The sequence below is a fragment of the Prunus avium genome, chromosome 4 (genome assembly GCF_965620075.1).
Source record: "Prunus avium chromosome 4, drPruAviu1.hap1.1, whole genome shotgun sequence".
NCBI lineage: Eukaryota > Viridiplantae > Streptophyta > Magnoliopsida > Rosales > Rosaceae > Prunus > Prunus avium.
Genome location: NC_142287.1, coordinates 19,189,698 through 19,204,849, shown reverse-complemented (window position 1 = coordinate 19,204,849; position 15,152 = coordinate 19,189,698). Strand labels below are relative to the sequence as shown.

The window sequence follows — 15,152 nt, the reverse complement described above, 5'->3', positions numbered from 1 at the left end:
ATTTTAATCATATTTAAAAACATTGAGTATCATATTGATGAAGGCCTATTTCAATAATAAACCTAAACGGAGTAAAATGTAGTTAATAAAAAAAAAGGCCATCTTGTACTACTTCGAACTTATAAATTGCAATATTCATGGTGAGTTAGGGCCTGAGTGACCGTTCTGCTTTGAGCTTCCTTTAACTTTCAGAGCCCAAAGCCCAACCAGGAAACGCTATTTGACAAAAAAAAGAAAAAGAAAAAAAAAGAAAAAGGAGACGCTAGACGATTGGTTAGCGACAACACCAACGACGGTCTCTTGTTCCACTCTCTCTCAAAACCCCAAACACTCTTGACCCAAAAAAAAAAAAAAAACCCCAAACACTGTCCCTCCTCCTCCTAGTCTCCTTCTCTGCTAAATAAAATCCCATCTTTTCGGTTTCTTAAATCTCGTACGTTACCTGACCCAGCAATATTTTCCGGGAAAATAAGAACAGGAAAGTATCACAGAAGCCTGTTTTGCTATATTTTGATGGTTTTGGTTTGAGGGTGTTGCTGGGTTAGGATTGTTTTTTTTTGCTTTAGAGGGTGTAACAATGGCCGGAATAGCTATAGTTTTAGATCTACTGAGAAAAAACCCAACTCAAACAGCCCAGGCATTACACTCTTCTGGGTTTTTCTCAGCCAAAGCAGCTGCTGCTGCTGCTGCCTCTGTTGCCGCCGGAGCTCCGTATGTTTATAAGACATTATTCGGGTACTCTCTCTAATTTTTTTTGTTCTTTTTTCCAATATGTGTGTTCTATATGTAGTGGGTTGCGATGATATGGATTGGATATTGGGCTATACTGATATTGGATTGTCTGGTGTGGAAATTAGTAGAGATATAGACATGTCTTAGGTAAGTGGTGTGGCTCATGGGTGCTTTTGTCTATGAGCAGTGGAAATTGGGGTAATGATTATTTTGTTATTTGCCCGTTAGTTTACATGGTGGTATATTGTAGTGGGTGTGGGGCTATGTTGAGTATGGGAATTTGATGATACTTGGAAATATTGATTTCTGGTTGATTTTGTATCAATTGGTTATCGACCTATACGATATGAACAATTGTAAAAGTGGATAAAGGTTCAGTAAGCTAATTTTCTAATTTCCTATTTAAGGGCAGTCCTAAACTTTTGATTGTGTTTGGTTTACTATATGCGGTATAATGCATTCTTGGTATCTTATATAGTTGAAGATGAAGAAGAATAAACTCAGGATTGTTAGTTTGATGTGTAACCCCTATACAAAATGTCAGGAAAGTAAAACTTTTCTTTGCCATTGGGTTCCATGTCCCTGTTGTGTAGGTCCTCATTCATTCTTTCTTGAGCTCGTTGCATAATCTTAAGATCAGTAGCATGTCTTTAATGAATTTAATTATTTTATTTCATTATTACTGTGAGGATTGTTGTTGGCTGAAGTTTGATCATTTACTAATGTTTTAGTACTATGCAACAGTAATTTTAGGATACCAGTTGCCTACTGTGATGCTGGAACAGCATGGTCTGAAGACTATGTTTCTAATTTACGAAGTGCATCTCAAAGATTGTTTCAGAATGACTCTCTGAATTACAGTACCAAGGATTACAAAATTGAGTTAAAGCCTCTATTCTCAGCTTTTGAATGGAGGGCTCTAGCTATGACAACCTTGAGGTCATTTTTAATGTTCTTTTTACCTCTTTTGGAGCCTCGTTCAAACTTGGAAGAGGATGATGATGACTTCCTGCCAGACACTGAAGAAGAGCAGCATGTAGACTACGCTGTTCCAATAAAAAAATCAGTAATTCAAATTGTTCGTGAGGCAAGTTGTTTTTCCTGCTTTCTTGTTTTAATGTTGAATTTAGGTTAACCAAATTTCAATCATACAGTTGAACCAAAAAACTTTCAATCATACAGAATTTCCTTCAATGAATTCCTTTAGTTCCATGGTGCCTTTTTCTGTTTACCCTTTGTTGGTCTTAACACCAGACTATGATATGCTTCAGATAGTTTGACTCAAAAATTTTATCTGTGAAGGGCTCATTAAAGGATTAAGATATCTCATTGGAAATATCAATATCCAGCGAGTGCTTGGTAGCATTAGTTCTGTGGAGGCCTTACTGAAACTACGATACTTGTAAATCATTATGCACTATGCATCATAAGTAGCCATGGCAGTTATTAGAAATTTGTGTTTCTTGAAAAAATGACTAAATGTCAACAGAATTAGGTGCTTGGATTTTCATCCTTTTTTTCCATGCTTGTTGATGCTTTAAATTAGAAATGAGATGAAGTGCGTGTCACAACTCATATTTATTTTGAAAATCAATTTGGTCACGAAACAAGCTAGTTTCTGAGAATGCGCTGCAGATGTTTGTTAGTTGTCGAATCATCTCCAAAGCTTTGATCGCTATGCTACCCTCTTATTGTTACTCCCCTTACCATACACCACTTCAAATGGTTACTTCCCCTCATACTTAACTGATTGGGGACAAATCTATGCTCTTGAACTTGAACACTGTGGTGGGTAACATGGCTATACGACTGGAGACCGGTGATGCTTTAAATTCTCTTTATCCATTTTCGGGGATTTTGGCATGAATTGGGCATAAAGTCCTAAGCTTCATAGGCCCAATGATCATCCAGACGCTCATTAGCCTTCACCTGAAATAGTGTTAGGGAGTTTTTCTCTCTTCCTTTTTTTCCCCCAACTGTAGTTACTTAAATAAGCCACCTACCAAATTTTGCACTTCTCAGGATTAGAACTTATTCTTGTATTCAACAAAGTTTGGCGTCTTGCATTGCTGTTCAATTGGATATGTAGTCTATCAGTGTATGTAAGGCATCCAGTAACTATTGGAGACAAAGTTGATTGAGTTAATTTTTGCATCCCATCGCAGACCACTGTTGTTACTACAAGACGGATTCTAGAACGACTTGCTGTCCATTATGTTTCACAGAGAATGGCATGGAAACTTCTTAAAGGTACTTTCTTTCCGTAATAATTCAAATCTAGTTTAATTTTAGAAGAATAAGTGAACAAAACTTATGAGGATAGTAGGGATGAATTGATTTGTAATTAGCAAATATGATTGACACATGCAATCAATTTGTACAGATGTTCCAAAGTCAGCCATGAGGAAAGCTGGAAGAAAGTTGCCTACTTTGGTTTTCTTCTTCAGTGTTAGCAGAACAACTTTCAGAGGTGAAATTCCAATTCTTGTATCCTATCAAAAATAAATAAAAAAGATTCCCAGGGCCGTGGGGTGGGTTGGGAAGAAAGAATCATATAGCCTCATTATTGTTGGTTGCTTGAACTTTCAATCTCACTGTGCTGTTTATGTTTATACGTTTGTGCAGGACACTTTCTGGGTGTTGCAGCTTCATGGCTCATCCAAGTAGGCATTGAAATCTACCGATTTTTTTCTCATATGATAAAGTCTAAAGAAGAAGTTGATGACATTGATACGCCAGAGCAACTTAAACTTCTTGCGACAAAGGTTTCAAGTGCTACTATCAAGTGTGGTGCATCACTAGTTTTTGCTTCCATTGGGGCAGGTATTGGTGCCACTCTTATCCGCCCTTCGGTTGGCCAGTGGATTGGTAAGTGAATTAACTAAGTGGTCTGTATATTTTAGTACCCATTGTATGACCTTGTTGTAGTGTGCATATATATAATTTCTATTTTGTTTTTACAGGCTGTGCTGTGGGGGATTTGGCAGGGCCTGTTATCATATCATATTGCCTTGGGAGAATTTTCCCTGCAGAACTTTGAGCGCTGGGGATAAACTTGTTTTGCGTATTCTTTGCAATTGCTTCAAAGTTGACTGGTATACACAAGACAATTTGTTAGAATGTGATGATAAAAGTTTTGACAGCAAGACTTGAAAAAACTTTTTAGGATGAATTTTTCAAATAAACTAGTTTACTTTGGTGTTTACTCATCGTGGTTGTGTGATTAGTGGAAGAATGCGTTCTGAATTAGCCAAGATAGGGAATGGTAGAGACATGGGTTGTCAAATTTTGGAGGAGCCTCCTTGCAGCGTAATTTCTGTTTTATTAGATGACAAGGCTGGCAAGGCCTGTCCTAGATTAATTGTTTCTTAAGTTTGTTTTTGGCTCTGCCTCCATGTAACCGAAGAAAAGAATGCACTCTGAATTGATTGTTTCTTCGTACTGCATATCTGTGCCCATTCTTGTCTTGTGTATCTGTGCTTCTGGGAACAATTTTAAGGTTTGTTTGATATTGAACTTAGTATTCTGATGAATGCTTCTAAAAATGAATGTTTGGATTTTTAGCTTAGTTGTGTTATATTACGTGGACTTGTAACTCAAGTGATAGTGAACATTTATAAATAAATAAATAAATAAATAAATAATGCCAGAGTTTAAACACCATCCACCTTTGGCCTCTTTTGTAACCAAAAGAAAAAAATAAGAAAGAGAAAGTTGCATGTCATTTGAACAGCTTCTTTGCAGCCAACTTGGTAAATGCCAATCTTATTGAATCTGAGACGAAAATGCAATTGCAACTATGATCTGCATTGAAAACATTAGTAAATTATATAGCAAATGTGAAAAAAAGCCCAAAAGAAGCACCTCTACCCCAAACCAGCCCACCAAATTTCAAAATGACAAGAATGGATATATATAGCAAAATAATAGACATGCAAGTCCTTCCCCTGAAGACAAGACCAGCAGCCAAGTTCTGAAATTGTTGTAGCATGACCAAAGACAAAGGTCATCCTAGAGCACTCTTTTATTTCATGGCATGTGAGTTGTGCATGGGAATTGTGACTCTCTGTTTGCTTGTGTATGTGTAAGTGTGTTATGTGTGCGTGTGATAAGGTGTAAGTATGCATGTAATGTGGTAAGTGTGTGCATGTGATGGATTGTGTTGGTGTAAGAAGTGGTAACAACGAAGTGTAGGGTGCTTTGTATAAAAGAGAGACTTCTGAAGAGAGGAGTGCATCACGGAAGAAAAAATCCTAGTACTCTCCTTCAACCTTTAATCCTTCAATAAAATTCCCCTTTGTTTTTCCATACGCTATCTCTCAAATCATTGTTAATACACTGTTCATACGTCCTCTCTTTTAACCATTGTTAATACATCGACTAATACGTCAAACTTCCTAGCAATATCAACATCGACATCAACAATACTTAAGTAAGTCTTTTTATCTTTCATTTTTTGGTTTTCTCAAACAAACTTCTAGTTCAAAATAGGAAAACACTATTATAATTGTGTTATTATATAGTTTAATGCTTGCCATAAAAATAACTAGATGTTAGTCAGGGAACCTCTGAGTTAAGAGGACCTTTGAGTTATGCAACCATAGCCCTGTAAGTTGTCCTTTTTGCAATTCAATGTTCAAGTTCCATGTTCTTGAAAATTAATTTGATCAATTATATATCAGCAAATAATCGCTTCATTTATTTCATTCTCAACTAGTTAACAATTAGTACGTACATAAGTGCAAGAATCTCAACTTGGAGCTCAAAACTTGCAATATTTTGCCCCTTGGCTCCATTATGATCAAGGTAAACGAAAAAGACCGTGCAAAGCTTGAAGGTTCCATGAAAGGTGGTAGGAGAAGAAAGACCCCATCACCAAGCTGTCGGAGGCAAATCTTCTCTAAGGTTCCATGAAGAATACCAGCAAGATTTTGGACTTTTTCCGTTCCCTCTATTGCAGAGGTTATGCAGAATCAGTCGTCGTCTTCTTGGAGCACAATGAACTCGGATGGAAGGGCCCTATCGTGGCGTTGTTAGCACCAATGATCGTGTAGTGGTGTATATTGCTTCAAGTGAATGAAAAATTCCTGGATCCGCCATTGCATATCACCAAGCTAAAATCTTCTCTAAGGTTCCATGAAGAATACTAGGCGGATTTTGGCTTCTTCCGCTCCCTCTATAGCAAAGGTTTTGCGGAATCAGTCACCGCCTTGGAGTACAATGAACTTGGATGGAAGCGCCCCATCGTGGCGTATGGAATGTGGAAGACTACATTTGAAGCCTGTATGGAATGTGGCTAATTGAATAACAGCAGTGATAAACATGAGTTTCCTTTATTTTTTTCTTCTTTTTTTCTGGGTTTGAATTTTTTCTATAATAAGTTATTATTACAGCACTGTTAATGATCTCCAAAAATGTTTATTTCCATTCTAGTCAAATTCTTACACAGATTACCTGTCCCTTCTCTTCTGGTTCTTTTGCTTGTAGTAGTTGTGACGGCAGAATTTACTGCTTGATGGCTTGGCAAACCATCTGGGCGCTGATCCTTATCTTATCTTATATACAAAGTGACAAAAATGAATCCATATAAATATGGATCCCTTTAAGTACAAGCAACAGGATGTGATTAATCACTAAATTATTGAACTGCAGCCAAACTCAATATTTTTTTTTTCTATTTCTTTGCATAAGCAGCTAAATGTCGCGATACTTTGAACGTATCATGCTAAACCGCATAGATTAATTTCTAAGTATACTAATACACAAAACATCTGTTTCATCAAAAAATACACAAAACATCTGTTTCATATTTACATAACATCCAACACATGTCAATGTGGCAATGTCTGTTTGATGTTTACATACAGTAATGTCAACTCTCTCCAGATGTTCACTGGTGTACGTACATCTAATGTAATTGTACCAATCAGAAACCGATTAGGTGCCAACGTAGTTTTCATTTCTGAAATTTTTTCTCATGGTGATAACTGCATTTGCTTCTTTTAATTGCAAGGAGAAAGAATCTGCCGTAACAGTTTTTCCTAAATAATTATATTACTTAAGCGTGCTCCTACTTAGTCAGAGAAAAAATAATACTTTATATGACCAAATTAAAGAGAAAAGCAGTCGCTACCTTGTAAAGTGATATATTATCAGTAATTGATGATTGTTTTCTTTTATTTGTAGTTAAGGTAAAGTCCAAAACACTAGTTGTATATTAACACAATGAACCTTTCAACTTCTTCAATGCACCACTGCAATATGGCTTGCTACCACACACTCAAGCTCTCTCTCTTCCTCTGCCTCACCCTCTCTGCCTTGGCGTATGGCAGCCACGATGACAAGGAAAGCAACAGGAACGACGAGGCTCACAGCCTTCGGTCTAAGCCTCTAATACTGGTCAAGATTTGGTGCTTGGTTTTGGTCTTTGTTGGGACATTTGCAGCCGGAATGTCGCCCTACTTCCTAAAGTGGAACGAGGGGTTCTTGGTTCTGGGCACACAGTTCGCTGGCGGTGTGTTTTTGGGAACAGCTCTCATGCACTTTCTGAGTGATTCAAACAAGACTTTCCAAAGCTTGACTGAGAAGGAGTACCCTTTTGCATTTATGCTGGCCAGTGTGGGGTTCTTGATCACTATGCTTGCGGATTGTGTTGTTTCCTATGTGTATGCTAAGCAAGAGGGCAGTGACCTTGAAGTTCAAGGTAGGTGGTTTTGCATGAGTTCTTCATTTAGGAATTAGGCACCATTCAGTTCTTCGTTTTGATAAGTTTGTGCTAAGAACTGCATAGGCAGTCTTAAGATATTGGTTTTACAAGAAAAAGATTATTTACTTGATCAAATCCATTACTAGGATATCTTCTGCTTATACCCTAAACAAGATACTGACTTCACAATTTTTATTTTCCTATTACAGGAAAGGACGGTCATAAGGTGAGATACATGAGCTTTGATATTGTATATGTGGGATGTATATAATATAATTTATTAGTAGGGTAAACGAACTTGCCAGACCTCTAACACATTACATTGCGAGATTGTGAAAGAGTACTCCACATTCAAACATATTGCCACTTTATCAATTGTCCAAATTCAATCTCACAACATAACATGTCAGACTGTCTGGTAAATATCATATGTGCCAATTAGTAATTGCAACTAACTGAGCGTTTTGCTTGTACGCTTCAACAGGGCCACGACAGTGGTCATGGTCACCACCCTGCAACAGTTGGTTCAGTTGGGGACAGCATTTTGTTGATCGTAGCCTTATGTTTCCATTCTTTCTTTGAGGGCATTGCAATCGGAGTTGCCAAGACAAAAGCAGAAGCTTGGAAGGCTTTGTGGACAGTCAGTGTGCACAAGATCATTGCAGCCATTGCCATGGGCATTGCTCTCCTCCGCATGCTTCCAAACCGCCCCTTCTTATCATGCATGGCGTATGCTTTCATGTTCGCCATTTCGAGTCCAGTTGGTGTGGGAGTTGGCATCACAATAGATTCCACAACCCAAGGTGCCACAGCAGATTGGCTCTTCGCCATTTCCGTAGGTTTGGCATGTGGGGTGTTCATATATGTATCCATAAACCATCTGCTGTCAAAGGGTTACACAGCTCAGAAGGCAGTCTCTGTTGACAAACCCCATTTCAAGTTTTTGGCTGTGTTGTTTGGCATTGGAGTTATCTCTGTTGCCATGTTCTGGGACTCTTGAACAGTCAAATTCATCTTACGGTTCCTTCGTATAATTTTATGTCATGAAATTAGAAGTCTCATGGAATAACATCCAGGAAAGCATTTATTTTTCCCCTTTAATTATTGGATTGAACACTCTAATGCTTATCCATTTGGCTGATGCTTTATCATTTACTTTCTGTGTCATTTCGGGGAAGAATTGAATGTGGTTACAGCTTGTATTTTGGATTGTTAGAATAATATCAAGATTGGTTTCCTGTTCAAGCATAGAGTTAAGGTTGAGATAGCTGGGTCCTATCATGTTTGAGGGAGTTTGGGTCGTGAGGGAATTTGAAGAACGTGAAGAGTGGGTATAGGAGAGGTCTTGTCTTGTGTGGCGGGGACTGACGGCTGAGGGAAGAGAGGTCAGGGAAGGGAAGGGAGAAGGTTGAAGGGGGCTGGCATTTGTTTTTTCGTTTAGTTTTAGGTTTTTTGTCTGATTTAATTTTGTTGAAAGTTAACGGTGTTAGTTTTGGAGTTAATGGGTGGACAAGTGTCAAATAACTAGAAAGGGAACATATAAGGGAATTGGGGACAGCGGATCCGCTCCCTTGGTGGGTGGTGGCCATTGAAACGTTTATAAATTTGATTGTGATTTTGATGTTAATTGATGATGATTTTTAATTAAAAAATGTTGTTGTATGGGATTAAGTAATGACAAATTTTATTGGTATCTTATGTTTCCATATGGTCCCTGATGATCACTCTTGCTTAATAATCCAATTATGAATCCAAAGAGGTACAAAACCCCAAAAGCTAAATTATATATACTAAAACCCAATCCAACCAGCTACTATTCTTAAGCACAGTGAAATGATGAAATTGCCCCCGGTTTACTCTTCTTGATAGCAAAAGAAATCAGATGATACAAGAAGCCCATAGTTTTGCCATTTCAAATGGTATAGAAATCTCTGATAAAAATGTTTGTCGTGCTAGTGATGAGCATAACCATCAAGACAAAAAAAAAATTGTAGGGCCAGTTATAAAAACAATTGTCAAACTCATATGTTGCCTAAAAGCCCTAGATTTGCCAAAGAAAGTTTGGTGATGCAGCAAGAGTGTGGTTTTGGCACTTCAGCTGGGATAGAATTTCTTACTGAAAATGTTTGTCATGCTAACAATGAAAATAAACATCAAGGCCGAAAAAATTATATGACCAGCCATAAAAAAATTCTCAAGCCCAGAACAATGACAAAAATGTGTTGACAATGTATCCTGTAGCAATATGAATACAGTTCAAAAAACTGCAGATGAGATCGAATTTGACAATTCTGATCAAATCAATAGGGGTCAGCCCTTCTTTTAGAGAAACAAGCAAAGTAGGTTTTCTTTTTTACTCAAAATTTTTTCTCCTATATTTGAACTGTATTGTTCTATTACTAATAGCCTAAATTTGTGTCTTCTATTCTCTCCATTCCACATTTCTTTTCTTTATAGGAATTATTGAAGAATATGTGGATTTGGGAGATGAGAATTATAATTGCATTTACTGTGGTGCACTTTTTTGATTCAAAGAATCTATTAAGGAAAAATCCAAGAAAAATGAGTCTCTTTTTACTCTTTGCTGTCAACAAGGAAAGTTCAAACTTCCGATTCCGAAGCCAACACCCCTTTTTTTAATAGAAAATTTATTTGATCCAAGTAAAGGCCAAAAAAGTGTACTGTTCAGAGAGAATATCAGGGTGTATAACTCTATGTTTGCGGAATGTACATGCATGCGTATAAGATGATTTTCTCTTATCATGCTACTGACTAGGATCTCTCCTATTTCTCTCCCATCGTTTTTTACTAAAAAGTATGTATAGTTAGATGGAATGATTGAAAACTAATTCTCATAGATCAAAGGAAAAGAAAAGAAAAAAAGACAATAGTTTCACCTTACCCTAACAAGTATGCAAGTAAACTACCTTAAGATCATACAATTCCCTACCGAGACAACAGAAACTCTCAACGGATCCTCCGTGCTGAGCATACCTCTTCTTAGGCTTCCAATGGAAAGCCTTGCCGCCCCTGCTAGCAGAAGCTAAGTTATATAAAAGAGGTAATCTCGTGGTGACCCACGAGAGGCTTATGAATACTATTTATTTCCTCAATTGATATAATAATCCACATTTGGCACATGTAAAATTCTAGGCTGATTGATATCCGTATGGTCTACAAGCATTGAAAAAAATGGTATTATTGGTTTGTTATGATGTTGTTTAGTTATCGTGCATGATATACTCTTTTGGTGAGTACCCGGTTTTGCTTCCTTTTTTTGTTTAGATAACGCGATACTCCTCAACTTATTTTCATTGTTGTAATCCATAGTAAAAACCAAATATATGTTTTGTTGTGTTATTTTCACATATATGTTTTGCCATTTATCTACACTGATATGACTGTTATTGGAAAGGGCTTTAATAGTTTTTCACACACTGCTTGGCATATAAAACAGGTTATTTATCTCTCTTTTGTAGGCTGTAATAGTTTTTTGCACATAGCTTGGCATGTAGAACATGTTAATCTATTCTTTGTAACTTAAACTTGCTAAACAAACAGTACATACCATAATTTAGATTTCCACATGTATGTAAATAATATTGTCTTTCCTATGTCTTCTTAGAACTATCCACATATTTTATACAGTTTTAAAACCTACAGCATCGCTCGGGCACCCTTGCTAGTAAACCCTAAAGCAGAAGAAAATGCCCAAGTGGCAATAAAGATAAAAACATATGAATTCAAGTGGAGCACCAACCAAATTTATAATCAACCGGCAGGAAACAGTGCTACAAGAGCATTATGCACATAGTTCACAGTAAACTTAAAACCCTTCTGATTATTGCGAAGGTGGTTCTCAATTGTTGACGCTAAATAATTAGGATGTAGTATACTTGATGATCAAGATATAACAAGTATAACTGATCTAGTGATTCCATATTGGTCGATAAAATCAACATTACTTTCCTAACTTATACAAGAACGAAAATTGTACAAGGATTTCATCTGCGGAAAATTGCAACAGAGTCTATCACCAAAACCTCAAATTGTAGCAATGACATTGACTTATAAATTATAATGGACACAAAGAATAAATCTACCAACTACGAATTACTTTTACTGCAGAATCATCATATAAAATCTCTAGGGAAGGTGATCACTCACGCATACCTATATAACATAAGTCTCTCAACTTCATCTGTTACATTATTGTACATGAACTCTCAATGATCATTATTCATGAAACATATGAAAAACCTCTGTGGTCATCATAAATATTCAAAAAGGTGTCACTTCTTTGCGAGAAAAGTAGTGGCCAGTAGGACCACCATTGGGGAGTAGCGCCAACCTGACAAGGCTTTCAGCACCTTCGTCGATGGTTAAGGTTCCAGCATTGAAGGTTATATCTGTGTTGACAAATCCAGGGCTCACACAATTGATGTAGAAGTTTGGGTACTTCTTGGCCAGAATTCTAGTGTATGCATTCACAGCTGCTTTTGAGACTGTATAGGGCGGAAAGAGAGCTGGCCAGCTTTTGTTTTCTACGAAACCTTGTTTAAAGTCTTCTAAATGCTCAGCCAACACTGCATCTATTCTCTCTTCTGTAAGGCTCTCGGCATCACTTAGTACCTCTTTAGGCCATCCATTTGGAAAATTCTGAAGCAACATAAAAAACAGGGGAGTCTTTTGAGTTGATTTCAAAACAGGAACATAAAACATTAAACCAGTAGACTTCATTAAGAAAAGAAAACAAAAATTAAGAGTTAATGCATTTCAAGAAGGCCCATTTATGAAAGAACTAAAGATAAACAGATTAGGACAAAGATTGTAGAATTCTTTGTCCAAGGCAAATGAGTTGACTGAAATATTTAGTTCAGTTTCATCAACCATATTAACAACTAATAAGTAGAAACATGATCTTGTTAGGAGAATGTAAAAAGAGAAACATAAATTTGAAGTTTCTCATACCATAAGCTTAGAAAGATCGGAAGAAACATTAACGATTCTTGGTGAATCAGATAGCTGGAGGAGGGGCAAAAGTGCTTCAGTCACTCTTTTGGTACCATAGTAGTTTGTTTTCAGGCTTTCTTCTGCTAACTTGTAGTTCAGTATCATCGGTATTTCACTCCAACGGATTTCTTCAGGATTCTGCATCCAGTAGAAGAAAGTTAATCCTCATGAAAGTTTTGCATCATTACTTTCCTAACTTAGAAGTCATAAGAGAATGAAATTTGTACAAGGATTGTATTCCTAGAAAATTTCATTGCCTAAGCCCCTAACCTCACATCAAACAAGGCAATCGTTTTACATCTAATAGAATTTGGCATAGATTTCACTGATTAATAATTGGATTATTAAGAACAGGCAGGGTTTTCCTATTAGAACACAGCAACGAATTCCAAAACATGAACAACAAGAAGCAGCATCCAGTTTGACTTAATGACGAAGATATATATGATATATAACACAGAACCTTACCTTACCACTTACAGCTGATCTAAAATCTTCAGGATTTATTTGGCTTCCAGCAGTTGCTGCATTGTTTACCTGCACAGTACAACAGTTCCAAATATTTCATTTTTTTATGTTTCTCTCAACTTAAAATATAAATCAAAGCAAGTATCATCAGTAGATAATTAGATATAAAAAAATTAGCAATAAATATTATGCTTTATTGCTATGAGCAGTAACAAATCAACTTAAATTTCAAGATATACCAAGATATCAAGTTTCCCAAATTGGGTTTTGACAAAATCTGCCAAGGAAGTAATGCTAGAAGGATCTGTAACATCAAGCTGATGAAAAACCACAAGGTCAGAGAGGCCAAACTCTTTCAATTTATCAACAGCTTCAAGACCCCTCTTCTCATCTCTAGCAGTTAACACCACAGTGATCCCATTTGAAGTCAACTGCTTAACTGTGCCAAATCCAATCCCTTTATTAGCCCCTGTGACAACTGCATTCCTGGAAAAAGAAAAAAAGAAACCCAATTTTGAGAGATAATAAGAAATTTCCAAAAAAAATATGTATATAGAAGAACCAGGCACTACCTCTTTGTTGCTTCTGCCATTGTTATTTGCGGCTTATTTCTAGGCCTCAGACAGAACCATTATTTATACTTGATATGTTACTTGGGGCTCACCCTCAAATTCATATTGGTCAATGCAATGAGGTCATATCTCAGTTATAGTCTTTGAGTTTCTTTTTGCTTTTCACTTTTGAAGTTTGAAGTTTCAACCATTCGTTTTGGCGAAAATTCTAATATGCTTTAAAGTATGATCCTAATCACTCGGTTATTTCTACACAAACCATTAAACAAACAGGTTAAACTGAAACTTTGTTGGCAATTTGCTGGGAAGCCTTCATCATATTAGTGCTGGCTGGAAAATTCTGGTAAGAAAATATGCAGGCATTTGTTATTTTTTGCCAATGAGCTTATTGGCTGTTAGACTTGAGTGACAATTATTTATTAGAAAATATGCAGTGCCGGTATGTATAAGTTAATTTGCAAGACTACTTCAGAATCAGATTGCTGATGAAATTGGCTGTTAGACTTTAGTGATTGTTTTATGTATTTTATAAGTTTCTCAGTACTGCAACTCGTTTTGCATGATTTGATCTGGACTGTTTCAAGGTGACTGTCAAACAGTGTGACTGTTTTATGTATTTTATCCAATTGTTTAATATTTGGACAAAGAAATGAGAAAATCTGCAGGATTGTGCAAGGAGCAGGTTGCAAAAAGACAAGGCTGGGCTTTTTTTTTATAAAAAAAAATTTATAAAGAAAACAGCCTACATTTTTTTTTTTGAATTGTGGAAGAAGCTTCTTTGTTTTTTTAGAAAATCCACCGTTCTCTCTCTCCTTCACCAAGCCCTCAGCATGATGGCAGCGGCGATTCCGGAGCCTAGCTCGAGGATTTTGAGAGGTCAGCGACGCCAGTCCAAGGCCGTGAGATTGGGACCTAGGGGGCCGGTGCTAGGGTTCGACGGTGGGGGTCGAGGAGAGTGAGGAGCATGGTGGCGGCACCTTGAGACGGAAGGCTGTGAAGGCTGTGATCTCAATCTGTTTTCATGGTGGTTTCAGACTCAGTGAAAGAAAGAAGGGTGGATTTGGGTAGCAGGGAAGCTGGGCAGTGTCCATGGCGGACCTGGGCTTCGTGGAGGAGATGGGCAGTGGGTTTGGTGAGAGAGAGAGAGAGAGAGAGCGCATGCGGTGGATTTGGGCGCGGGGAGGAGCTGGGCAGTGGCTATGGAGTTTTGCCCAGAGAAAGAGTTGCAGAGAGAGAGAGAAACTGAGCTTTTTTTTTTTTTTTTTTTTTTTTTTTTTTTCTTTCTGCTTTTCAGTTTTTTAATACTTAATAATTATTTCAATTAAACAAATGGGTCCCACGTGTGCCATTTTTAAAGTAATGACAGCTACTTGTTGCCATTTCTATGATTTGATTAACTCTGTAAAAAATAAAAAAAAATAAAAAAAAGTTTGAAGAAGAAGTAATTGTAAAATGAGAAAGTAACCTAATGAAATATAACATATTATATATGAAAAAAAAAATATTCTCTCACAATCCAAATCACCAGGATTTCTAAAAACTCATTCAACCTTCTAAGTTTCTCATACATGATACTTCCCAAAATATAAAATGAATTCATCATTTGTTTAGTTATGGAGCATCACTACATACACCAATAAATGTTGTCACTATTTTTGTTT

General features: G+C 36.9%; 3 protein-coding genes across 3 annotated transcripts; 2 read left to right on the top strand and 1 right to left on the bottom strand.

The window, feature by feature from the left end:
* Positions 1–279: 279 nt before the first annotated feature.
* LOC110773699 (isopentenyl-diphosphate delta-isomerase) lies at positions 280–4,178 on the top strand. Its single transcript, XM_021978222.2, has 6 exons — positions 280–735; positions 1,477–1,819; positions 2,898–2,982; positions 3,116–3,202; positions 3,358–3,600; positions 3,696–4,178. Exons 1-6 carry the CDS (start codon positions 578–580, stop codon positions 3,770–3,772), a joined length of 993 nt encoding a protein of 330 aa, XP_021833914.1. The 5' UTR covers positions 280–577; the 3' UTR covers positions 3,773–4,178.
* A 2,823-nt stretch (positions 4,179–7,001) lies between these two features.
* Positions 7,002–8,638, top strand: LOC110747312 (zinc transporter 11-like). The gene is made up of 3 exons (XM_088252542.1): positions 7,002–7,435; positions 7,648–7,664; positions 7,923–8,638. Exons 1-3 carry the CDS (start codon positions 7,183–7,185, stop codon positions 8,436–8,438), a joined length of 786 nt encoding a protein of 261 aa, XP_088108668.1. The 5' UTR covers positions 7,002–7,182; the 3' UTR covers positions 8,439–8,638.
* A 2,827-nt stretch (positions 8,639–11,465) lies between these two features.
* LOC110773700 ((+)-neomenthol dehydrogenase-like) lies at positions 11,466–14,142 on the bottom strand. Its single transcript, XM_088252071.1, has 5 exons — positions 13,492–14,142; positions 13,159–13,405; positions 12,920–12,988; positions 12,410–12,589; positions 11,466–12,097 (listed from the first exon to the last, which is right to left on the bottom strand). Exons 1-5 carry the CDS (start codon positions 13,509–13,511, stop codon positions 11,720–11,722), a joined length of 894 nt encoding a protein of 297 aa, XP_088108197.1. The 5' UTR covers positions 13,512–14,142; the 3' UTR covers positions 11,466–11,719.
* Positions 14,143–15,152: the final 1,010 nt, after the last annotated feature.